General features: G+C 44.8%; 1 protein-coding gene and 1 long non-coding RNA gene across 3 annotated transcripts in view; one reads left to right on the top strand and one right to left on the bottom strand.

Moving 5' to 3' along the window:
- FBXW4 (F-box and WD repeat domain containing 4) overlaps nucleotides 1-21,774 on the bottom strand; it is a 62,211-nt gene extending 40,437 nt beyond the window's left edge. For both annotated transcript variants that reach the window (XM_065068323.1, XM_065068322.1), the window contains exons 1-5: nucleotides 21,402-21,774; nucleotides 10,574-10,669; nucleotides 7,652-7,837; nucleotides 6,355-6,487; nucleotides 3,815-3,909 (exon numbers count right to left, since the gene is read on the bottom strand). In XM_065068323.1, coding sequence (XP_064924395.1) covers nucleotides 3,815-3,909; nucleotides 6,355-6,487; nucleotides 7,652-7,837; nucleotides 10,574-10,669; nucleotides 21,402-21,667 — 776 coding nt within the window. In that variant the 5' untranslated portion in view covers nucleotides 21,668-21,774. The remainder of the gene's footprint in view (nucleotides 1-3,814; nucleotides 3,910-6,354; nucleotides 6,488-7,651; nucleotides 7,838-10,573; nucleotides 10,670-21,401) is intronic.
- On the top strand, nucleotides 21,308-23,211 carry LOC135579826 (uncharacterized). Its single transcript, XR_010473598.1, has 2 exons — nucleotides 21,308-21,535; nucleotides 22,415-23,211. It is a non-coding gene; the product is annotated as an uncharacterized LOC135579826 (long non-coding RNA).
- The last annotated feature ends 1,475 nt before the right edge of the window (nucleotides 23,212-24,686 follow it).

Consider the following 24,686-nt stretch of genomic DNA (forward strand, 5'->3'; position numbering starts at 1 on the left):
AGTTGCCCATTGAAAGCCATTTTTGTACCTTCATCATCTCTTCTCTTGGTTTAAAATCCAACACACTTCAAGTACAACATGGAAAAAACAGCTCTCATGGTAAGTATTTTAAAATCCAAACAGCAAAAGCCAGTGGCCAGACCCAGCAGAAAAAGCCAGGTTAGACTTGAATATTTTTTTAATCCAACACCAAAGAATTTCCAAATCCAAGATTAATAAAGAATATAATAAAGTCCACATTTTTCTTTCCACTACAGTTTACAAGCTTCTCTATCAGTAGGAAAAAAAATGCAGCAAATTTTCCCCTAAATAAAGGAACATTTCATTAGTACAACATATGTCATAATCCTACATTTCTGCAGCCATAAATGCCAGGCAATTTGACCTCATTTTCTCCATAAACCTATTCCTCAAATTAAACAGTGTACGGTGGTCACTTCTCTTCCCTTGCTACTGCCACCTCAGGGAATCACAAAGCATGAAGGTGCCACTACTCCACTAGAAACCCCTCAGTTTGCCTCACCTTGCACATTTGAATTGGTCCACTGCACTCAGGCTTGCCCTGGTCCCTGAGCACACATAAGTCACTCCAGCAAGCACCAGTAAATGAAAGTTTAACATCAACATGACGTAGAGTTCAAACGGCAAATGAAGTTGGGGGGAAGGGGATTACAAGCAGCTAAGAAACATGGTTTAGGGTACACAGCCTCTCTTTAAGTACAGCATTTTACTAATGTATGGAGAAGCACAGCTTTGAAGACCTATTAAACCAACTGCCCCAGCAAGCTGAGGCACCCTTATTTTAAGTATCCTATTTTAAGGATACTCTCAGACTCTCCTCTAGTCCTGATGTGACACACAACATGTGACTTGCTGTCCCAAGCACACCAACCAGCACAGCTATGCAGAAAATTTGCTGAAAACCCAGAAGGAACACAATACCCTTCCCATCCCCACTGCCCTGCAAGGCACTCATAGGGATCCCCAAAGCAGTAAAGCTCCAATAACCCATAGGGATGTGACGGCACTCCCATGGCTGAAAAGATTATACAAAGGACTAAGCACAGTTCTCCTACACACAGTAAGAAGAGAAGATCCAGTACTCTTGGTACCCTTTCACCCTACTTACACTCCCTTACAGGAATCACGCTGTTTGCAGACCCTCCAAGCAGCCAGCCCAGCATCACTACAGAGAGAACATGGAAGCCTCCTCCCTAGCTCAGCACATCTGCAGGAGGATCTCTGTAGTGACACAGGGAAACTGTGGACAAATCAAAGCAGAATACCCAAGAAGGATGCCTGATGCCAGAGGAACTGTACTTTAGGAGCAGAAATCTCTGACGTTTAGTTTGGGTGTACAGACAGAGCAGGACTACAGCAGAAAACGAAGCTGTGGGTCAGAAGCACATGGGATACTTTCTAAGTGAGCTTCACACAGAGCAAGATATCACTGAAAAGCAAGAAGAAAAGTTTCAGTCCTGCCCATTAACAGCTGAGGTTCAGCAAGAGCACAGCCCTGGCTACTCTCTAGAGTCCTAGTCTTGGCAAACTTTCAGGTCAGGAAACTGCAGCCTCTCCAGAGCACTTTTGAATGGCTAGAGCTGCAGGAACTGTCCCTGCTCCTACCCCACCACACACAACTGCTTTGAGCTGTTACTGAGCTATACGTGGCCACAGTAGAGAGAGCTGATGGGTTTTCAGCAATGATGGGCCTAAATACTTCGGTGGTTGGAGCCTGATTCTACACCTGCAGACCTAACCATTCTCATGGAGGAGCTCTCAGTTTACAGCGGCACAATTGGGAAGGGAGAATCGGGAGGGCACGTCAAATGTTTAGGAGGAAGTGGAGGTTATAGGTCATGTTCAGCCTCACTGAGGAAGAAATGCATCCAAGCTCTAGTAAGAAGGATGGGGACTGCAAAGGAGGAAAAGCTTCACACACAAGTGCATAGGGAATGCACATGGGTGAAATATGGGCTCTTGCAAATAAAACAGAAACCACAGGGCTCCCCAAAGTAGATCTTGCTAGAAACCAGATATTATCTTTTTGATACTCATCCTCATTAGACAGCAAGCAATAAAACCTATTAGTGAAAAATTCATCTCCCCTGCCCCTTGCCCTGTCCCTCCCCCACCACATGCCCTCCTGCTCTGATCCTCTCTCTTTTCTAGGATGGCCGCGATTTGTTCTGAGAAGCGACAGGTTTATAGGTTAGCCGACACCTTCTCTCTGTGGAATTTTAATTAACTTCTCCCATCGTCAATATGTTAAGGAGCAGGGTTCCCATTATACAAGGTCAGCAGCGTGTTTCAGGCCCTGCTATATCAGCCGTCAAATTGAAGAATTAATGACGTGGCTAATTGGCTCTAATTCTCCACCCCCCCCTTCCCCAAAATATGGAGGAGCAAGGGGAGGCGGTAAGGTAGCCTAGCAGAGGAGGCTGGTACAGTCCACAGTCTCATAAAAAAAAAAGCAGTGCAAAATGTAAGCCTGCTTGTTCATGGGGTAGCTGTTCTACCACCACCTCCCATTTATCACCCTGCAAGGAGGAAAAGGGGGGGGCAGGGAGACTGTGGGTAAATATTGTGACAGAGAGTGTGTACAAGCGTGCACACCAGGGAGAGAAACACCATCCTGACAAGGGGCCACCTCAGTAGGTCATCCCTTAGGAGTAGGAAGCAGTATGCCACTGGGCTCTAACCAGCCATGGTGCTAGGGCCAGTCTGTCTGCTAGAAAAGGGGCCCCTGCAGATAGAAGCCCTTTGCCATCTTCTGTGCTAACATCTTGCAGCAGAATTTACATACATGATACTTCTTCAAAAACACTATCTGTCTCAAACACTCGGAGCAATGGGACAAGGGAATGGCAAAATCATAGCAGGCCTCAAGGGTCATTTCCCTGATAATGCCATTAGCTCCATACCACTAACTTCCTCATGCCTGCAAAACAAACTTGGAAATCTAATGAGGACAGCAGTTGTGGGAAGAATTTTAGGCTTGTGCAGAACAGAAATACAACTAGTTGCAGACATCACATGGGCAGCAACAATAGCTCTTCTTCCCCCCTTCTTTGAGAAAGGCTGAGGAAGAATCTCTCTTGCATGCAGAAGACCAGCTTAACAGTGAACAAGAGACAGATTGTTGCTGGTCAGCATACTGGTTTAACAGCAAGACTTTTAAGTTTCTCAGATATTTACTTCCTTAAGAACAGGAGCTCTCTGAAACACCCTGGAAGACACTTGTGTAGGTACCACCCTTGCCTACCATGCTGAAGTTGTAGCATTATTCCTGCACTACAAGCACAGAACTACAAGCAACAGATGCTGGAAAACCTCATGCCTGAACTCCACTTCCAATTTTCCCAGTGCAACATGCTCAGAGAAAACTGAGCTCTACCCACTGCACACAGCTCCCAAGCAGGGAGCTTTTTGCTTAGCATCTCTTCTGCCATAAGTTGGCATCTTTTCAGTACAGAAAACCTCAAGAGGATCTGGCTTGTTGCTTCTAATTAGCAAATCAGAGAGTTCACACTGTAAGTAAGAACGAACAGGTCCCACCTGAGACAGTAACAGGAAGAAGGCAGGGCCATTTTCAAAGCCTCTTTATGAGCAGGTCACTCTGCTGTTATGGGGAACAAAGGCCACATGCTCTTCCCCAAGCTCCTGCTGCAGGCACAAGCACCTGATAAGCCTCCACCCAGACCAAGGCCCTGAAGTGTCACGCTGGTCCCTCAGAGAGATTTGTGGGCACACAGCCTATTCAACTCCTTTACTTCTCTCTGTCAGAAATGGGGAATAAAAAGATCTCAGTTACCTTAATAATGGGCTGATAGCAATGGACCACACTCGATCCTCTGTCTGCATTGTATGTAGACACTGTCCAACTCTGCCCGTGGACAGGGACCAAACCTAAAGAGAGAGATGCATGTTATGCCACATCACCTAGAAGGTAGGACATGTGCTGCTAATGTTGTGCTGGAAGAACTGCCATGCTCGCCTTCCCCAAGACCCTGTCCCTGAATTCTCATTACTTATTTTTGAGGAGCAGAACCTTCAGTCACTGGCAGAAACAAGCACTTAAAAGTTACACAAAGATTCAGCTTATGAGTATAACCTTCCATCCCACTGGTAACAGAGAGAGCACCCCTATCACCACATTCTCTCTAGGGCAGCACTCAGATTTCTCATCTTCAGTAATTAAATAAACAAGAAGTGGTATTTGCTCAAATTTCTGCTGTTCTCTTGAAGAGTGTGTGAAGACTTCATACCATCCCTGAAAAACTTCCATTCATATTATCTATAAAATTCATCATTTGCTATCCTGTTTGTTTTGTTGGTTTGTTTGTTTGTTTTATAAGCCCAGCCCCTTTCAACCAAGTTTCTTAAGTGTACCCCAGGCAATTTTCAAATAGGCCCCCCTTGCTCACTGACAATATGACAGAATCTCTTCCCTCCCCCATCAGCGCATACCTGCACAGCCCCTTCCACCAGTTCACTGCACACACCCCTTTGTTTCCAGGTCCTAATAAAGACCCCCAAATTCTCGCTGGGGCCTCTGCTTCTGGCTGTCATTTTCTCCACCTTGCCTTCATTCTTGGCAAGGACTTGAGTCCCCCAGTTTGCTGTTACCAACCCCCAATGTTTCACTTCAGGACTTCAAAGCTGGGAGTGCCCTATTTGTTTGTTTGTTGATAATGCCCAGGATTGCAGGCTATTCTTGTCAGCGGGGAATTTAGCACCTAGTGTCAGCAAAAGCAGCAGAAAAGCTTAACTCTTTTAAGGCATCCCTATCTCCTACAGGTTAAAAATATTGCTCAGAGCACACTATCTGGTGCCTATCACACAGGAATGTACATTAGCAGCTCTTCAGAGCTTAGTCCTAATCAACACTCAGCAGAGCCCTCAATAGCTTAGACACTTAGAGCCCCTTTAAAAGGCTGGTAGGGAGTCCCTTACACCCTCCAAGAGTCTCACTCATGCAAACAAGGCAGCCTACAAAAGAGATGATAAAAAATACGAGGTGAGCATCCCTAGAGCCTATGCTGTGGGGGGCATGGGGTGGGCAAGAAAAACAGCCTTAAATTCCCCTCTGGCCTTCAGGAATTTGTTCTCAAGGTCGGGGAGGTCTGTCCTCAAGCTGCCAGGGAAGCAGCAAGAAGACAATCTCCCAGCAAAGAGCCTCCATAGAACAGAGAGGAGCAGCCCTGCTTAAGTGTGAGACAAAGCAGCATCAAGGCCTTGCTCCCAGGAGGCAAGCAGCAACCCCAACAGTGCCCTTTGCTTCTGAACACTGCTCTACTTGGGAGTGATTTTACCCAGAAGTGCACCCATACAGAGGGACCAATGAGAATAGATAGGGTTATGCTGCTCAGCAGCCTGTCAGTTAGTTACCCACTACCACACGCTTCCTATAAAACTTTGAAAGTGACCTTTAAATCTTTCTTTGCCTCAACTTCCACTTTTGCAAAACAGGAACAGCAGGTTTTCCTCTTACCTCCATTAATGCTCTACAACAGGTAGCAGGGACCAAGAGTATCCATCAGCCTACCCTGCGTAACAGCCAAAGCTTTCAACATACAGCAATCACTTCCAACAATGAAACAAGTAGTTGTGAAGATGCAACAGGTACTGCATCATGATAGCAGGACAAGGGTGAAACAACTACATGGAGTTTCCTAAACTACTAAAACAGAGATAGCTACAGCTCAAGAGAACAACTTCCCAGGTCCATGTAGGAACACCAACCAGATCCAGAAGGACAAAAACCAACAAGGTCGTGCCTCAAAAAGAAATAGGCAAAATTTATGTAACAAGATCCAGTAATGATAACTGAAGGAGAAAAATGAGGGCTTACAGTATTCATAGTCTAACTTCACAAACCAAGAACCACAAAAAAAAAACAACACACACACCACACAAATAAATCACAACCCCACATATTTAGAAAAAGATATCTCTTAAAGAGATCAAGTACACAATAGAGAGCATATGAAGCAGTGCTGCATCACAAAGCAAGAATGTGCTTGAGATACATATGGCAAATTTCAAACTAATTGTCATGGATCTCTACTACAGCATTAGATGGATGTACAGGGAAAGCAGCAAAATACAGCTGCTGCCTTTTGCACTTCCTAGTTTAAAACAGCAGTTGATGTTGCAAAGGACTCCAAACTTCTTGGCACAGCAAGCATCCTTTCAGAGACACATGCCTACGTGAAGATACCCAGCGCTCCTCCTGCAGCCACACACAACAGGGCTCACAACAGTTCTGCTGACGCTTAAACATTTGTGGTACAAGACCTCGGAGGTTACCTCTGCAGCAGCACCTGCAGCTGCTGGAATATCACTGCTCACCTTCGCTGTTCTGTCCCTGGAGCCGCTGACAATGAGGCCACCTTGAAAGTCCACACAGTTCACCTCCTGTTCATGTGCAGAGAACTTGACACTGTAGGAGCCATGGATCTTGTGAAGGACAATACTTCCATCTCTGAAAAACAAACCCCCCAGCAGGGAGTCTGTATCAGCTGCATCTCCATTGGATACCCACTTCCCATTAGTGCTTAGCAGTGCCACAAAAAGACTGGGACTGATCTCTTGTGGGAGCATTATTAACTCTCCACACCTCACACATCACCTGTTCTCTTGTAGTCTCACACCTGGCCAGTCAAAGCCTGATCTGCTGCCCACAAAAATCTTCCTGGCTGTCTTCTCACCCTCCACTTTCAGTTAAGCTGCAGAAACTAGCAGAGCAGCCATTCCTCCTACCGGTTTGTGCTTGCCAGAATCCTGGCTGGATGCTGAATGGCTAGAGGAAAGGAAGAAGTGAGAGGTCACTCTCACCCATGTCCAAGCCTCAACTTTTCATTCATTTCAGAGCAGCTGTGCAGGGTGTTGTGTTTTGAATTAACTACAAAAACATTTAGACTTTTTTTCAACCAATACAGTTAATGGAATTTTAAATGCATGCCTTCATTTTCACCTAAATTTTGGGCTACATTTCACAGGGGGCAGTCTCAAGGTATCCAGGGCTGACAGCTACGCTTGTATCTCCCAGTTCTGTGCCTAAGTGCTGTATATATTAATAGCTAAAACTTTATAAATAACAGTTCTGTTATTTGCTGTATTGAAAAAAGCCAGTCAAATGCAAAATTGATTGGAGAAGTATGTGTGTGCTGGAATATTCGGCAGTCTTTTGCCTCTCCACAATTATATCAGTAGGTCTAATAAACACAGACTTGTCTCTATAAAGTTTTATTCATCACTGTGGTCCCAGTTAACTAGAAGTTCTGAATATCAGCACACAGTCTGTCTAGCCTGACTGTAACAGGGAAATAAATGAAAACTGCACATCAGCCTGGATGTGTGATCAGTCAGTCCTGATTCAACAATCCTGTGGACAGCTGCACAAGCTCTAAAGAGAAAAGGATATTTTATAAGTTCCACAGCATGGGATTCAGCTCCACCACTGCTGCAGTAGAAGCCTTTTCAGGACAGAATCAAATCATAAGAGATGAAGCAGCAGCAGTTGAACACAGTTAAGCATGAGGATGCTGTGTAGCAAGATCAACCCTGTGGCTCTGGGCTGAAGTTACACAAGACCTTTTCAACTTCACTGCCACACTCCTTGGGCTCCTTCATTCATCCAACTTACCCCCCTCCACTGACGATGCGGGAGTTGACAAGAACAAAGCGACATACGTCCTCCTGGTGGCCAGAGAAGATAGCTTGAGGGTGACGCTGCAAACCTGTACCATCTGGACAGAGCCGGTAGGCCTGGATGTTCTCTGCTTGAGACAGGTAGAGATACTCGCCATCCAGCTCCATCCAGGGCATCAAACTGCAAACAGACAGTGGGTTGGGGAGGTGCAGGAGTGGGGAGAAGAAAACAAAAAGCCTCACATACAAAAACGAAAAAAAAGATTGCACATGTAAACATATCAACAAAATCAAATGTCCAGTCAAGAAAACTCTGAAATTCAAGCTGCTGGTCACATGCAAAAGCAGGGCTTAATATAGTAGCACAGCCATGAAGTGAAGCTTCTCTAGCAACAGAGAGAGCAGATCACATTGCTGGCATTTTTCTAATCGAAAGCTGAAGAAAAGGAAGCATGGAATATCTGAAAGAGAATATGGCCAAGAGTCTAGTGAGTTTAGATAGGAAATACTTAAGCCTCCCTGACCCCTCTTCATAAGCCCTTTTAAAGAAACTAAGACTATCAGTCATTTGCAAGCTATGCCAAGCATTTCTAACAGAGCCTTAAATATGAAGCTCTTGGTGCAAACAGTCCATTTTGATCCTGCACACTACTTGCTGATCCCCAGCAGAGATCACAAAGCTGCCACGGCTTCACATGCATCTGAGCAGGGGAGCAGGTCACACCAAATAACACAGGTCTTCTTACAAAGTCCTCCGCCTCCTGCTTTCTCTGTGTGTTAACATGTAAAGCAGCAGGATAAGCCTCATGCTATCCAAGAACTTTGTTCTCATAACGTAGAGAAGATATTTTTCTTCATGTAGAACTCTTCCACTGCTGAGCCAAAAGAAATTGCAGAGCAATCTCTTGATTTCTGCTGCCCATCTTTCAGAAGAGCCCATACACCTGATCTGCCCGTTGCTATCTATGCAACAGTGGTGGTTTCCCACAGACAGGTGCCAGGCCCAAGAGCACTGGACTGCTAAAGCAGTTCTTCCAAAGTATTCTGAACACTGAAACTACAAGTGGAAAATATACTTCACTTCCTGGGAGACTGAGAATGAGACACTCATGCAATGTCCAAATCAAGTCTGTCATCACAAGAAGTTTATTTATTCTTGAAACAAAACCAAAATATAGAACTGGCCATAATGCATACTTGGGCAGAGAAGTCTTAGCTCAAGATCTTACCTTTGTGTAGCCACCAAGGAATTAGCAAATAGGCCTTCTGGATATGACAAGGCCAGATACAAAGAGATCACAAAGGCCAGATACAAAGAGATACAGGGCTCATGTCCTATGGGGCATGGATGTGTCAAATTGTCTCCACTCCACAGTCTTTGCCAAGTGCACCAATACCCACGCAAACATTGAGCAAAACCAGAGGCTTTCTATAGAGCAGCCTTTCCATTTTCAAACTATTCAGGAACAAACTGTTTTGAAAGCAGAGTGACTTCTCATAAAAACCTGTCTCCCTGTTTTTTGCAGATCCTTCATCCTCAAGGGTCATGATTTTCTGTGCCAGCAGAGCTATTAGACACAGCCACACCTCATAACATCACAAGAGACCAGGCACAAGCAAGAGGCCAAACTGTTTATTAGATAGAAGGTTCTTGCTTGCCTCCATTCACCTCCAGTAACAGGCTTTTTGTCACAGAGACAAAGCATTTGAACATAGGTTATAATGTTCATTTGGGACTAGCTCATATGCATGGAAAAAATAAGAGGCATATTTGTAGCAGCAGCTTTGGTTTTAGGTGGGCTTTGATTTCCCCTTCCTTCCTCCACTCCTACGCAGCCCTCTAAAAGCAAGTGAATATCCAGCTTACCTGACTACAGCCAGTCTCTGTGGCTCTCCTCCTACTGCAGATGAGCTTTTTACCTTTTTCTATGGCTTTTTCATAAGGAAAAATGACAAATTTGAAGCAGGATAAATGAAAATTAGAGGATGCAGTTTGGATGGTGGCCTCATTAAATCAGTCCTTGCCTTTTCACTTGGGAAGCTGGTTTAGTAATGATCTCTAACATCCACAGAACCCATCTTCACAGATGGTCGCAAGCACTTCAAAGGCAGGTATACAACCTGCACCAAAAACACTCTGCTCATTACAGCTGCTCCCAGGACTTTAGACAAGCAGTGGCACATTATCCATCGCTTCAAACTACACAGCACAGAAAGGCATGAAAGCTCAGTAGCATGTCCCTGTTCTTCAGCAACTAACAAACCATAGTCTCTAATTTTTCCTTCTGTCTGATGATATGAAGGCTGAAAATGTAGATGTACTGTTCAGACAAGAGACTTATGCTTTGCTTTGAAAGCTGAGTACACCTTTGCATGCAATAGTTTAACAGCCTCCTCTCATTAATGTCAAATATACTTTCTTTTCTATTTTTGAGACGGAGAGATGCATAAGGTAGGAGACTGAAGCAGCATAAGGTAGAAGAACGGTAATTAGCATTTCAGATTTGTACATCCAAATCAGGGGCCAGGATAAAGCATGGGAGACAAACAAGTCCACACCTGGGACCAACGTATGCTCATTGTGAGGACAGAAAATTGCTAATGGTATACAGCAATAGACAGGAACCTAATAGTTTCAAGTCTGTGGTAAAGATTGCTAAATCCAACTGGAACTTCACAGATCAGATCGATGACAAATTCAAGCTCTTACTAAGAAAGGAACTCTCAGCTCTCAGAGAGGATACCTAGGGCAAGACAGCAACTCCAGTTACCCCACATCCAGCTAGCCAGCAACATCACTTGTAAGACCCTGTGGATCACAAGGAGCAGGAAACACCTCATTTCAGTGTACACATGCAAACTCAAGGCCCTGCAGCAGCTGACACAGAACAAAGTAGAAGAGAAAGGAGCCACTTGCTTGCATTTCCATTTCAGGACTGTCTCCCTCCGGCAGCGTCCGTGCCTCCAGTTCTGAGATACTTTCACCCTCTCCTTCACTGGAATGCCAGCCGCTCTGTAGACAGAGGAAGAGAGATGAGATTAGCAACCAGGACTGATGTTATACAGACGACAAATACACTCAAGCTGGTCACAGGTACATTCTCACTCTGGCTCCACAAACGATGGAGTGCCAAACATTGATGGTGACCATGCCACATGAGAGCAAGCACGCTTATAAGAGATGACAAGAAAGGAACACTGAATAGAGTGGGTGCTTATCAGCACAGAAAGCCATCCTTGATGATCACTGGGTCTACAAGTCTTAAATCTGATCAAGACCTGATCTAGTATACTGAGCACAACACAGGTTCAGACAAAATGTAATCAAAACAAGATGGTACATAAAGTAACTATTATACCAGAACAACCAGAGAAAGAGGACAACACTCTTCCAATAGAGACTAAAGAAGGCCAGTTAAGATAAGGACACCACCATACAAGAACAGTCGGAGGAAAGAGTAGTCAGGAAAATACTGAAACTAGAAGCCAGAATAGTGTGTCTAGCCAGAAGACCAGTAAAGAAACTGTTCCAAACCTCCACCTGCTTGACAATCACATAACCAGATACAATAATTAGAAATCAAGATATGTTCAAACTAAAAATAAAATTATTTAATCTGTATAACCACCCAATGCACACATGCTCCAACAGAGACTATCTTTTGCAGCAGCTCACCAAAGGATAGAGAATTCCACCACATTGCTGGAAAATTCTCTGCTTACAGTCAGACAATGTTACTAAAAGAGAGACTATAGTCCATAAGCAGTTGCTGGGATATAAATCAAAGTTATTGGGATGAGCTGAGACAAGCCAAGATCAACACAGCTCAAGAGGTGACAAAAGGTAGGTACCACAGAGACCTGGAACCAAGGTCTCTTCTGAGTCTACATGATCATATCCAGTTCAAGCAGCTGTTCAACATCTGTTTTGCTTTCATGATCCAGGTTTGATTGAAGAGGGGTGGGGGAAGGCAGCTTTAGCTCCCTTCTTTCTCATATCATACACTTAATTATTCAATATCCTTGGTAGAGCCGCTTAGATAGAAAATATCAGAAAAGTAGAAACAAGAAGAAACTCTCAAAGTTATCCTTTGTAACTGGGGATTGTGAACTACTTACTAGATTACAAGAGTTTTTCCCCCTTTAATGCATTTCTCAACAATGTTCCCAGATGCACAGAATGAAGGGAAGATCCTTGAGAGACGGGGACTAGTGTCCTTTCAGGACCGGTTCCCTCCTCCCATCCCTACTGTGCCCCCAAACCACTTCTGGAAAGTGGGATTTTTGGGTACTCCATCATTTTTAAAACAAATATTAGGTCTCTGTAAATAAACATCTCCTGTGGTTGTTAATGGGTGTAGAAATCTCTAACCTGGCCCTGGGGCCTGGCCAGATTCTCATTTTCCCAGCCATCCTTCCACAGCCTCAGGCTCCTTTTTTTTCTGCTCACCATCCCCTCCCCTTTTCTATGCTTTCCGGCACTTAGTCACCATCATAATTTGACTGCATTCCTGGATATGTGATCCATTTGAAACAAAAACAGAAACCACACACAGAAAAGCTTTTCATCCCCTATAAAGCTTTGCAACTATAAGTTTCTGATCAGCAGAGCTACACCAAATAAAACTGAATTTAGGAAGCTACAAGCTCTATTTCTTCCTAACCATTAAAAAACAAAATAAAATAACAAACACACCACAACAAAACCACATAACTATAGAGTTAGCCTAAGCTGTAAGAAGAGGAATTCCATTTTTAAAGAGAGCACTTGCAGGAGCTCATGCAGCCAGATAGTGTCTGAGATGAGGAATGTACAGCACTGAAAAGTCAGGTCCAGCAGCCTTCTCATTGCTTATTACTCTCCCAGACAGAGTTCAGGCTCTCCGCCTACATCCAATTCCACTCATTACTCCAAACTCAATCCTCAGTTAAGTTCTCCCCATGTACAGATTTTAAGTCACCAGCCTGCACAGTGATGGAAAATGCACTCACGCCACAACCCCCTCCCAACGCGTGCTGGCCCAACCAGACATCCTGCGCTCAGCGCACAAACTCTACTAAGACTAGATGTAATTTCCAAGGCCCTGAAAAAGGTGAATCCACGGTCAAAAAAGCAGCCTCATTCTTACACTGCTGGTCACTTTTCCAGTTGGGAGAGAGGCCTTGGTCCTCCTGCAGCTGAAAGAGGGATTTCAGAAGAGAGCCACACATTGGCTTGCCTCAGAGTATCCATTCACTATCGCAGTTACTCCTGTAACAGACACTTCATTCTTCCACACAAATCAACGGTTCCTGTCTCGAAGGGGCAAGGGCTGGCAGGGGTGGAAAGACTACATGGCTGAGGTCCGGCAGGGTTTTTGCAAGTTTGTTTTTTGTCTTTTTGTTTTACTGTTATTAGGTATATTATTCATCCAGCCCACCTCTTCCATATAGCAATTCTGGATCCAGCTAATTGAAACATGTCTTAGAAACATCCACCTTTTCTTTCGCAGACATTTACTCAAAAGAGATGCAAGAAAGTGGACAGAACATATGGAGGCCATGAGAAAGGGTAGGTAGAAACTGGACAGATACATCCCTCCCATTTGCCAGTACCAGGGCAGCAGAGACTAAATTGCAATGATTTTCAAGTGTTGGTCAGAGACATTTGATCCCCTATACCAGAAGAGAAGTTAAATCAAGCCCAGTGATGGAATCAAGTGCCAAGATGCAATTTGATTTGCCTCTTCAACAGCAACCCCCAGGGCAACTCACACAATACATAAAAAAGTGATGATCATCACTGCAGTGCATGAGAGCAGTTCTCAAATCTTAGAAAGTTAAAAAGGGCATCACTGTATAAACTTAATAATGTGATACAAAAAGATCCTTTTCTCCCCTACAAAGATCATTTTGCTTCAATCATGATCAACACACTTTCTATACATGCAAATCTTATAAATGACCTAGGACAATCAACAGACGTCACACATCTATATTGAGTGGTTGACTTAACCAAGTGTCTCCCCTTCTACAACTGGTCTGAATATCCAAAGATTCAGGAGACTAACTCACCTTATGAAGACAAATGCTATATAAAATGCTGTGGAGGGACCACTATCCATCAGCCAATTAATACCTTGACCTTTCTTAGTATGCAATCCAGCAAAATACTAAGCCACATGCTTAAAATTCAGTACATGCTTAGGTACTCTGTAAAACCAAAATCTTGGTATTTACATTCTCAGAGAAGCCACCCAACATTGAACTTCAAGACTGCTGAAGGCTGACTCACTGAGGAAAGACTGATATTTTTAACATGACCCTCACAGCCATGCATCAGAAAGCAACTGAAGTGCAGCCCAGCATCCTGGAAGGATCACAGAAAACACAAGATGAAGGAACCAGTGAACACCAAATATTAAAATGCCATTAAATTCAAGCAAAATGTTCTTAAAATGCATCAGTGCCCATCACTCTACCACCTATGCTAGGGCATCACAATTATCAACAGCTCACAGTTACACGATCCAGAACATGCAAGGGTATCTTTGTTATTAGCTAAATTAATCCAAAAAGGATCCCAAGCCACGCAGTGCAATAAGTGACCTGAGCTAAAGCACATTTCCGATTGCACGCAGTCCTGACGGAAGCTCCCTTTACAAAGGCTTTCCTTACACTAAGAGAAGCTGAACATTTCTTACAGCCTGAGAGAGAGTTCCAGGATAAAAGCCATCCCAAGCAACCCATTATAAAGGATTTTTCATTTCCCCCTTCCTACCTCACCCCACCCTCCAAAAAAAGTTAAAGTATTTTGTTCAAATTATGGATTTCCTCTCTTTCTTGGCAGAGTTACCAAAAGAAATGTAATATTCCTTCTGGAGAACACTTCCCAGCTGCTGAAGTGAGAGACTGGGACTATCCCCCCGCCAGCACCACTGACCCAGGTGACCTCAGCCACCATGGCAGTTGTTGGCCTGGGCCCCAAAAGAAAACAATGAAAGCAAGAGTCAGTCAGCCAGAGACTAAGCACATCTCCTCCTAAAGCTTCACCTCCAACAGTTTTTGCTTTCCCCTTCCCAGCCAAAGTCCTTTGCCACCAGAAATGGTATTTCTGCAACAGCAAGAGCTTCTGTGCTTTACTGAATCCTGGGGAGATTCTTACTGCCATCTACAATTTCAGCACGTGCCAAAACAATGGTACCTGCAACAACATATACTGTGCTGCAGAAGATAACACCAACATGTTATACTGTCTGTTTTCCCAGCTGCGTTGGGCATCCTAACCCAATGAAGCCTTTCACATTTTGCTACATGTTAAGTGCTGAAGAGCTCATCTGGAAATGCAAATCTGCAGAAACCTGCTGAGACTGGATCTCTTCTGTGGACAAAACCTGCTATCTGCATAAAAGCTGTCACCAGCCTGCCTCAGGCCTAACTGGAAGGGTCATAGAGACGAACACATAGGTCATAGTGGCTAAGCCTCACTTTCAACCTTGGCCCCGTGGCAGGGATGGCTAACACAGGGACCAACTGCACTTATTTGTGTAATCAGGACGCACCTGTTGAGCAGCAGCATCTCAGTGCAGGGCCACCAACAGAGAGCTGAGAGGGAAAAGCTATTTATGTCAGGAGCTCCTGTTGCTGTCCTCAACAAGTTGTCCGGCTTTCAAAATGTCTCTTCCTGGACAAAAATTCCACCTGAATTCTTTTAGCACGACCCTTATTTAGCTTAACGCCAGGTTCAGTTTGTCTTCTACACTCTCCCCTCTTCCTATTTGACATGGGTTCAAATAACTCTGAGATGGAAGATAGCTCTCCAGGCTGTTCTCTCACTGTTCCTTGCCTCCTTTGGTGCTTTGCCACTATCTCAGTTCGACATTACCAGGCTGTGCAGGTTTACCGCTCCACCTCACAGCTCTCATGAACAATTCACCTGCATGAAGAAGCCAGAGACTCTAATAAAAAGCAGAGCTGCAGGCGAGCTTCTGTACACACAGCGAAGACGCACACCTTCACATGGGCTTCCCAAAAGAAACATCGCCAAGACTGAGCCAGACCCCTCTGCCATCGGATGCCCCCTCCCTTACAAATGATTGCAATGGGACCATGGTTAAAAACTCCAGGCAGGATTTTGCCTCTCTCAAGGACTTAAGCAGACTTTCTGGAGCTAAAAATCTGAGCTGCTTCAAAATTCAGAGCCCTAGGAAGATCCGAGAAAACCTGCAGCTGCTCAACAGATGCCATGCATATTCTGATTTGAAACAGTGGACTGTTAGGGTACTATTTTGATAGAGTGAAAAAACCCATAGCTTATCTACTTATGAAGGTTACAGGGATAGTAGCAACAAGCACAGCACATATTTTTCTAAACCCTGAACTATATCAAGTTATTCTTCCACTTTGAACTTGTGAAGATTTTAAGGGGAGGGCAGGCAGACCTGAAAAATCTCGTACAAGACACTTCACATTCCCAGAACAATAAAGAGTTTTGATATTGTGGAGCTGTCCTGGCAGATCTGTCCTGCCCAGAGCTAACAGTTTAAGACAGAATAAGAACAGATCTTACAGAAGTTTCTAAAAACCACTGACTTTTCCAGCACAAAGCAATAGCTGTGTGCCCTCTTCCAGGCTTTTGCCGTTATTGCAATATCCTCCCCAGAGCATTCGCCTCTGCATAATCTGCACCAGTTCATTGCCTACTTCGTTTCTGAGTCAAAGTAATGAAATTTTGATAAAACAAGTTTTAAAAGATGAAGGAAACTGAAGCAGTTTTACAAGCATTCACACTCCCTCCCCCTCCAGAACCAAACGCAGAGGTCTCCTATGATTGCTGCAGTTTGCATTTGGATTTGACTTGCATAGATTGGCCATTTCCTGCTCCTGCAGGTGTATATATTTTTCCAAGATCTGGAGAAAACACAGCTTTTATTAACTTACAGAAATGCTTACACAAGTGCTTACATGCTCAAAGACTATAAATTCATCCATTAATGAATCTGCTTCTCTAAACCTCAGAATATACCCTGATCCCAATGCGCAAGGCAGAACAGGAGACAGGGATAGACAAAACATGCAGTGAAACATTTCTATATTTTGACAACAACTATTAATAAATTACAAAGAGCATATCGTCAAGCTATTGAGGCTGCAACTTTTAACTTGCCCTCTGAAATTCCTTCATAACAATAAGTTTTGCCCAGCTGCAACTTTATTCCTTTCTTCCATACTTTAAATAAAGAACCACCTTGCAATGAGCTTTTTGCCCCTTCGATTTCTCCAGTCCAAGGTGGTCCAGCAGGCAGGCGCTGGACAAGGGCTTAAAGCACCCTCTGCTATTCCTGGCTCTGACACTGACCTGCTGCTCAGAGGGCAGCTTGGCTGACATCTCTCTGCCTCTGCTTCCCCTCCCAGCCCTTGTTTACCCTGGCTATTTAGGCAGCATGCTGGTCAGGGCAGAGACTGCTCTTGCTGGGCCTGCACAACAGCTGGCAAAACAGACACAGTCTATCAGACACAACTGTAATATCACTATACTCACCAAAAACCCCAAAGCCTTTGTGCTACTTCTCAGCTACAGTCTAGCAGCAGAAAGTGTTCTTAAGCCATAACTTTTCTGTGATATGCTGCCATGTGTTTTTGGAACGAAAATGCTCCATTCACTTTACGTCATGAAGACAGGGCTCGACTCCTGCTTCAGCAGCTCCTATGACTGAATGAAGCAAAAATCTTCAGCACAGGGACTATCTTTTTACCATCCCCATGACAAGGTCTCACTGCAGTACAGGTCTATACATAAAATTAACACAACTATACAGAACAAGTGGCAGCCTGACATAAAGAGACTTGTAGGACACGTGCCAATAACCACATCCATCTGAATCCACTCTATACTTCCATAACAGTGACACAATATTCTTTTAAACATTTACCTACTGCTGATTCAGAGAAGAAACAGCACATTTTTAACACTGAGAATGTGCTTTAAGAACACTTCCAAGTCAGGACCTGCTGTCCCTAATATACAGTAATTCACATTGATTCAAGTCTAGTGACTTCTCCATCCCGCCTCTAAGGAATGAAGTGTACAGAAACCTTGCTCAGAGCAAACTTCTTTCTTCTTCTGCAAGTGCACAATTGAACCAACACCCTAAATACTTCACTTACCCCAGCAGCTCCTGATCAGCTGAATCTACCAGAAAGGGCAAATTTGAGAGATTGTCAATGTTGTGAATATGCTTTTCAGCATAATAGCCTGTGTTTGGGCTTAAGTCCACATCTTCCTTTGACAACATTAGCAAATCAATTTGTTTAAGCCTAAGTATGTGGGTAAGATAACCACAGCTGGCAATTTTTAAAGGTAGACAGCATGAGAAGTAGATAATTTTAAAAATTAAATCAAATAGTTTCAGGTATACTACAATTTATCTTTTCCATGCTGCTAATAGCTAGGGTTTTACAACCAGTTTCTTATAAACTTTCTCTCTTCACTATTTCGGCATGAAGACATTTTATAAGCAAGCTGACTGCACAAACAGTTGTTTCACATACAAGCTAAAGCCTGCCCCCTCTGATCTTCTTGTCAAAATTATCTGAAGATATACCTAAGAGAAACAACATTTTAAAGAAATGGTGTAATTTTCAAGTTTATCACCGTTTAAAAAAAAATGAGGAAGTGGGGGCAGGAGGAGAAGTTTCACAGCTATCTTACACTCTAGGCTCAAATTTATCTCTATTTACAGAGCATTAACAGATGGCTTATCAAAAGCCATTTAACAGCAGAAATGATCAAACTATTCTAAGATGGTTTTTTGTTTTAAAGAGTAAATACTCCCTAGACTATTTTTTTAACTTATGCCAGCCTCCCAGGGACCATCAGTTTAAGATATAATGTTAGAACCATGCACGTTATTTCATTAAGTACATTAACCATAAACGGTTCCAGCCTTTGCTTTCTCAATTGCAGACAGTATTGCACAAAAAAAATCTTAAAAGCAAAAACCAGCATTCACCTCATGCAGCATTATCCAGAATGTGCGGCAGAAGCTTCAACTCTTGAGAGAGTCAAAGCCAAGCTTGATAAACTCCTGATTTACTCTGTATCACTAAGAAAGCACAGTCATCAAGAAGGTCCAAGTATGCATCATCTTCAGCACCATTCTATTTACCCAATGATATTTCAGCTTAAATATTTACTCAGCTCAAACTTAACCATCAGTGAACAACCTACCAGGTTTCTACTTAGAATTACTATCAGGAAGAAAGGCTGTATGCCCAGCAGCTTACCTCAACTCCCTTTGCATTTTGTATCAGTCAAATAAAATATAACCTCTCTCCACAAATCCTGCTTCCTCAACTGCAAGAGCAGCAATCTTGGAGATTGCTCTTGATCTTGGAGACGTACATGAGGAACAAGTGGTATGGAAGAGACATGGCTATTGAAAACCCTCAAGCTGCCACAGAGAGTATTGAACTCTTCTTCAGCTAAGTACATATTTTACAGCTGTACCACAACTCAACACACGTACTCACATTGGTTCTTCTGGAGAGGTACAGATTCCCAGATCCCCCAGTACTGCAACATGCCCTTGTCTCTCATCAATTGCCAGAACTGTCAACCGTACTGGAGCAAAACACCTGCAACTGGCCCTAGATGCTGGATCTCCACACAAAGAAAACACGTAGCTCTCAGGTATTGTCCGTAAGATCTGGCATGCTATTTCAAAGAACTGAAAATTGTCTGAGCCTTCCATTAAGTTAAAAGTAATGAAAGGATTCATCCTCCAGATATGTCTATACTCCTGCATAACCAGTTTGTAATGTCACTTGGCGTGTTACCCATGATTGAACTCCCTAGGATCAGAGCAGCGCTGACCAATGCTAAAAGCAGCACTGAGTACTAAAGTTGTTTAAAGAAAACTTGAAAACAGGACTCAGCACAAAAACACAGCCTAGAATTACTAAAAAGAAAAACCCTGTTAAAGCAAATTTAACAGCATCAAAATCCCTAGGAAGGCTCAAGCAGCCTTCACTTAAACCCTCCGACCTGGCAAACCTATTCTGTAGCTGTTTATAGACCTGCATTCCTCTGCAGGGGGAAGCGGTAGTCCCTGCATACGCTGCACCCGCTCTGCTGTACACCTGATCCCTCCTGCAACTGAAAGAGCATAGTATCACCTTATTCTTAATGAAAAATACAGAACTTCATTTCCTCAGGAGACAAAATCATATATCACAGTAGACAGAGTCCAACGCACAGTCATTCTGCAGTGCTTACTCCTGCTGACTTCCAAGGCAACTGTGCTTAACTTTCAAAGCTCAGTGCCTGGCTGTCATCTCTATTGGCTACAGCCCCCAATCTATGAAGACTGAATGGGTTAAAGTGCTGGCCTGAAAACCCAACATGAGGATTTTCAGCACCAACAAGTTCTGCTCTGGTCTGCAGGAGCCAAAATTGCTTCCCTAAGGTCTGTGCTATTGATGAGATAGTGAGACAGCAAAATAGGCCTCAAAACCTGACATCTCTTTGTTTTATTCATGTTTAGGGAAATAATTCTGAACCACTGGATGACAAAAAAGATCCTGGGTCAGCAGCTAAACAGAAACATAGGAAGGGAATCATAGATCCTAAGATCATAAACTTCCTCTTGGGATACTTGAAGTAGCATGAAAAGGCCGTGTTGTACAGCAGCTACCTCAGAGTGGCATCTTGTACACTAGCAAATTTGAGGAGACAGGAAAGCCCATCTTTGGGTCCTTACCCAACCACTGTGAAGACCCAAACCCCAAAAGTACTTAGTCTACAAGTGTCACATACCGTAAAGCCAAGAGGGCTCACACCTATTCTCAACCTATGATGTGCTGTTGAACTGGGGAAATAAACAAACAAACAAAAAACCAACAACACTCTTATCCACAAGACTTCAAAACCCAGAAGCCACAAAGAGTCCAAGAGTCACTTTCTCTGTGACAGCCATACCAGCAAACCGCTCTGTAAGTAGGAGAATATAAGAAACACGCTTCTGGGGTGCCCTGTCATGAAGGCTCTTGCACCTACTAACGTACCCAAGCCCACACTCCAGCTTTACCCAAGACACCAGCCCAGACTCTCTCCTTGCAGTTTCTTCTCTGAAGTGTTGAGACCATGGAAGGGGCCGCTGCTCAGAATGAGGCAGGGAGCATGGAGCACGGGCACACAGCAGACCCCCCGGATGCACATGGTGGCTCTGTCCATTTTCTCGTGCTCCCCCAGCTCGAAGCCCCCAGCCCCATGTGTTTTTCTAGGAGTTCAGGAGTCCCAGCTAATCTGGACTTGGGGCCTCACCATGTGAGGGCCGCTCCCGCCGGGCCTGGCGGTGAGGGGGCCCGGAAAGCCCCCGCCACGCTCACCCGCCTCCTCGCGGGACAAGGAGCGCGTTCCCACAAACCCCAGCCCTCCTGGCAGAGCCGGGGTCCGCTCCCATCGCCCCGGGACCGCCACACACGACCTCTCCCCTCCCAGGGGCGGCCCCGCTGCGGGCCCGGCGATACGGCCCTTCCCCTGGCCTCGCCGCCCCTCGTGGCGTAGGTTAAAGACGGCGCAGCCGCGCTTCGAGAATAGCTCCCCCTTCCCTCCGCCCCCTCACGGCAGCAGGGAGCCCCCCTTAGCGACTACGCCAGGAGCGCAGAACGCCCCTTAGCAACCAGCTAGGCCGCAGCATCCCCGGCCTTTCCCAGCCGCCGCGGCCGCCTCCCCCCCGCCCTTCCGCCGGGAAGGTTGCGCTTACAGGTCGGTGCCGAGCTGGGTGAAGCCGGAGTTGAGGCAACCACGGGCTATGCGCCTCCAGAGGAGATCGCGGCTACTGAGGAAGCGCAGGCGGCGGCAGACCTGGCCCAGGCGGCCCAAGGCCTGCACGTCCAGGTAGGAGCAGATGAGGAGCAGCAGCTCCTCGGGTAAGGCCCAGAGCGGGGAGGGGGGGCAGGAGGTGGGGGGGGAGGCGGCCCGGGATCCCCCCTCCGCCTGGGGGGATCGGGGGCTGCCCTTCCTCCCCATGGAGCAGCAGCTCCTGCCCCTCCTCCCCGGGAGCCGGAGCTGCTGCTGCCCGGGGGAGGCCAAGCCATGGACGGGGGCAGCCGCTCCCCAGTCACATGGGGCAGGAGCCGCTGCTTGTCACTGCCCCCCTCCGGGGGAGGAGGCGGCTGCCGGGGCGGGAGGGGGCACGAGGCCGCCGAACCCACCCTTATTAGCGAATTAATTCATTAACGGGAGCCGCTGGGACTCCCCTCCCTGCAGCCCGGCGCACGGGCCTGTGTTCCTCCAGCTGGGATCAGTAACATCACCTGATGCACGTATTCTTTGATAACGGGAATAATTAATGGTGAGAACGGTGATGCCAGGTAACCAGACCATCTGCTCCACCACCTGGAGCAACCCCAGCTAGGCACTGCGCCCCTGCAAAGGAAGGTGAAGAGCAAGGTGATTAGTGCTCATTAATTATCCTTGGGCAGGGTCAGGAGTGCCTGTCACCCACAAAGTGACAGCAGGGGTCATCTGGTGCTGCACAGCAGTTGTCAACACTCCCAAATTCCTGGGCCGCATAAAAGAATGAGTCTTCCCCACCTCAGAGCAGGCCCTGCTACCGTGGATTTAAGGCTGGCTTTTCCTTGGGAACCTCAGATGCAGTTCATTCTCCCTTCCAGGGCTCCACAAAGCTCGTACTTCACACGTGTGTACATACGTAGAAGCATACAGCCACAAAGGAGCTGTTCATAATAACTGAGTCATTGTTGCCATCCACAGGAGCCTGGAGTGCTGACAATGCAGAAGGATTCTGGTCCAAAATGGCAAAGGAACCCATCCACAGAGAGCGGAGCAGGAAAATATGAGTCTAGTGTTGTGTTATTCCTTCTTATAGTACTTTACACTCTATAGAAGCCTGAAGTGCTCAGGGAAGTTTCACCCTCAAAATTAAAAAATAGATAAGTTATAAGAAGTTCATCATCTGCCTAAAATGCTTTGAACAGGTATCACCCACCACAGTCCACATCTCCTTTTGCACAGTAGAGTATGAAAATAAATTTCAGCATATAATGAGATTACCATAGCATACAGGCCTTTAGACAGTACTTGCATCCTGTTCCAGAAGGTCATCTTGTCTGTGTAAACTCAAGCACTCAAATACTCATACGACAAAATCACCAGCTCTGGAAGACTCGTATTTGAGAGGTTCAAAACCGCTGGCTGAGGAACTGTCTGGTGCATTTGCACTGAGTTTCAATACACCCTAGAAGTCAAGGAAGTTCCATAAGGCAGCAAATGTTTTATCAGCATTTGTAATGAGTGAATCAGATGGCCTAAGTAATTAAAAATTTCTCAACCTAAGTTTGAGCTCAGGTGAAATACCAGCACAACTGGCACAGATCTGAAGTGTCGAACTGAAAGGGAGGTAATATCACAAATTTTGCTTAACATGAAATTATGGGAGCTTGGTGTGAATGCAGTTTAATATCGACAATATATTTTTGATGACATTAAATATAGCTCTTTTGTAAGACACTTTGGCAATGTCTAAAACGTTAAAGTTATTAAAAGCTGAATGACTTCTTCGTCTTAAATTGTTATCGTAAAGACAGATCTATTAACAAGTTGGTCTTTCTCTAGTAGGATCCCACAGAGACAGCTTATGGACCCAGCACTAATATTTTTGCTAGCAACCTGAAAAAATCTGAAATCATTAACAGCAAAGCTTTGCAGAAGGCACAAAGCACGGGGCAAGAGGCGAAGGATGCTTATGGCTACATAACCCTACATTTAGGCGTACTCAAATAGTATGTATTTCAATCAAGCCAAATGTAATGTCTCAGAACAAAGAATGTAGGTCACACTGAAAGGATGTAACTCTATCCTGCAAAGCTGCAATTCCGTAAAGAGTTCATTAAGATGAATAATCAGCTGAATGTGAGCTCCTTCGGCAGTGCGGTGACCAAAGGGCTAGTGCTGTCCTGGGAAACAAACAAGAGCTGGGAAGTTCTTTTACCTCTGGTTTTGACTCTGTTGTGACTGCTTTGGAAATAATCTGTCCAGCCAACATTTCAAGAAGGATGTTGAAAAACTAGGGGAGTTTCAAAGAAGAGTAGTAAGAATGATTACAGGACTGTCAAACATGTTTTATAGTGAGACCTAAAGTGCTCAGTCTGTTTAGCTTTCTAAAGAGAGCGTTAAGGTGCGAGGTGATCGTACCTTATGATGCACTGAAACGGGAAGAAAAATCTAGTGATACCAGGATCTTCTATTCAGCAGACAAAGAGAGAATATTTCTTGACAGATGGTGATGGGAAACAAAATAATAAATAAAGCATACTTTGCTAGTGAATAAAATTAACTGTGGAAACAACTTATCGAAGTTTATGGTAGATTCACTGTTAGTGGATTTAAAAAAGAAAAAACAATACCCTGTACGGTGTGACACCCGAATTCCAGTGTACAGTAGCCTTCAATCTGTGGCTGCACCACTTTACCAAGGGAACTCCAGAAGGAACCTCGGTGCAAAGTAACACGTGCAGCGTGACCCTCTGGGATACCAGGACCAAGGTATGTGGACGAGGGCGTCTATAGGAGCAGGGCCTTAGTGCTCTCCAAATTGTGACCCGAAGTATAAACCACCATGAAATATTTGGCTAAGATGAAAAATGTTGGCACACAGTAATCACACAAAGGGTCAAATATGCTCCAGATAGGGGACAGAGAGTAATATGAAGAAAATATTACAATATGTTGCTCTTAAATGTAGCATTGCTTTCTCGTATGAATAATTGCCTTACAACATAGTAACAATAATTATTCTTTGCCCAAAACATAGGTATCTTCTGTTATTTTCTTGTCCTTTGGTTTTGGTTTTTTTTTGAGAAACTGACATGCAACTGCATACAGTTGTTCTCAGGCATGGTTTCAGCTACGGGAACTGCTGTGGAGCTGCCAAAGCTGTGCATCACAGCCTAAAAACCCAATGGCACCGGCCTTCCCAGAAATGCTGAAGTAAGTGCATATGTAGGTGTCTGCAGGAGCAAGAATT

Source organism: Columba livia, chromosome 6, assembly GCF_036013475.1.
Source record: "Columba livia isolate bColLiv1 breed racing homer chromosome 6, bColLiv1.pat.W.v2, whole genome shotgun sequence".
Lineage (NCBI taxonomy): Eukaryota > Metazoa > Chordata > Aves > Columbiformes > Columbidae > Columba > Columba livia.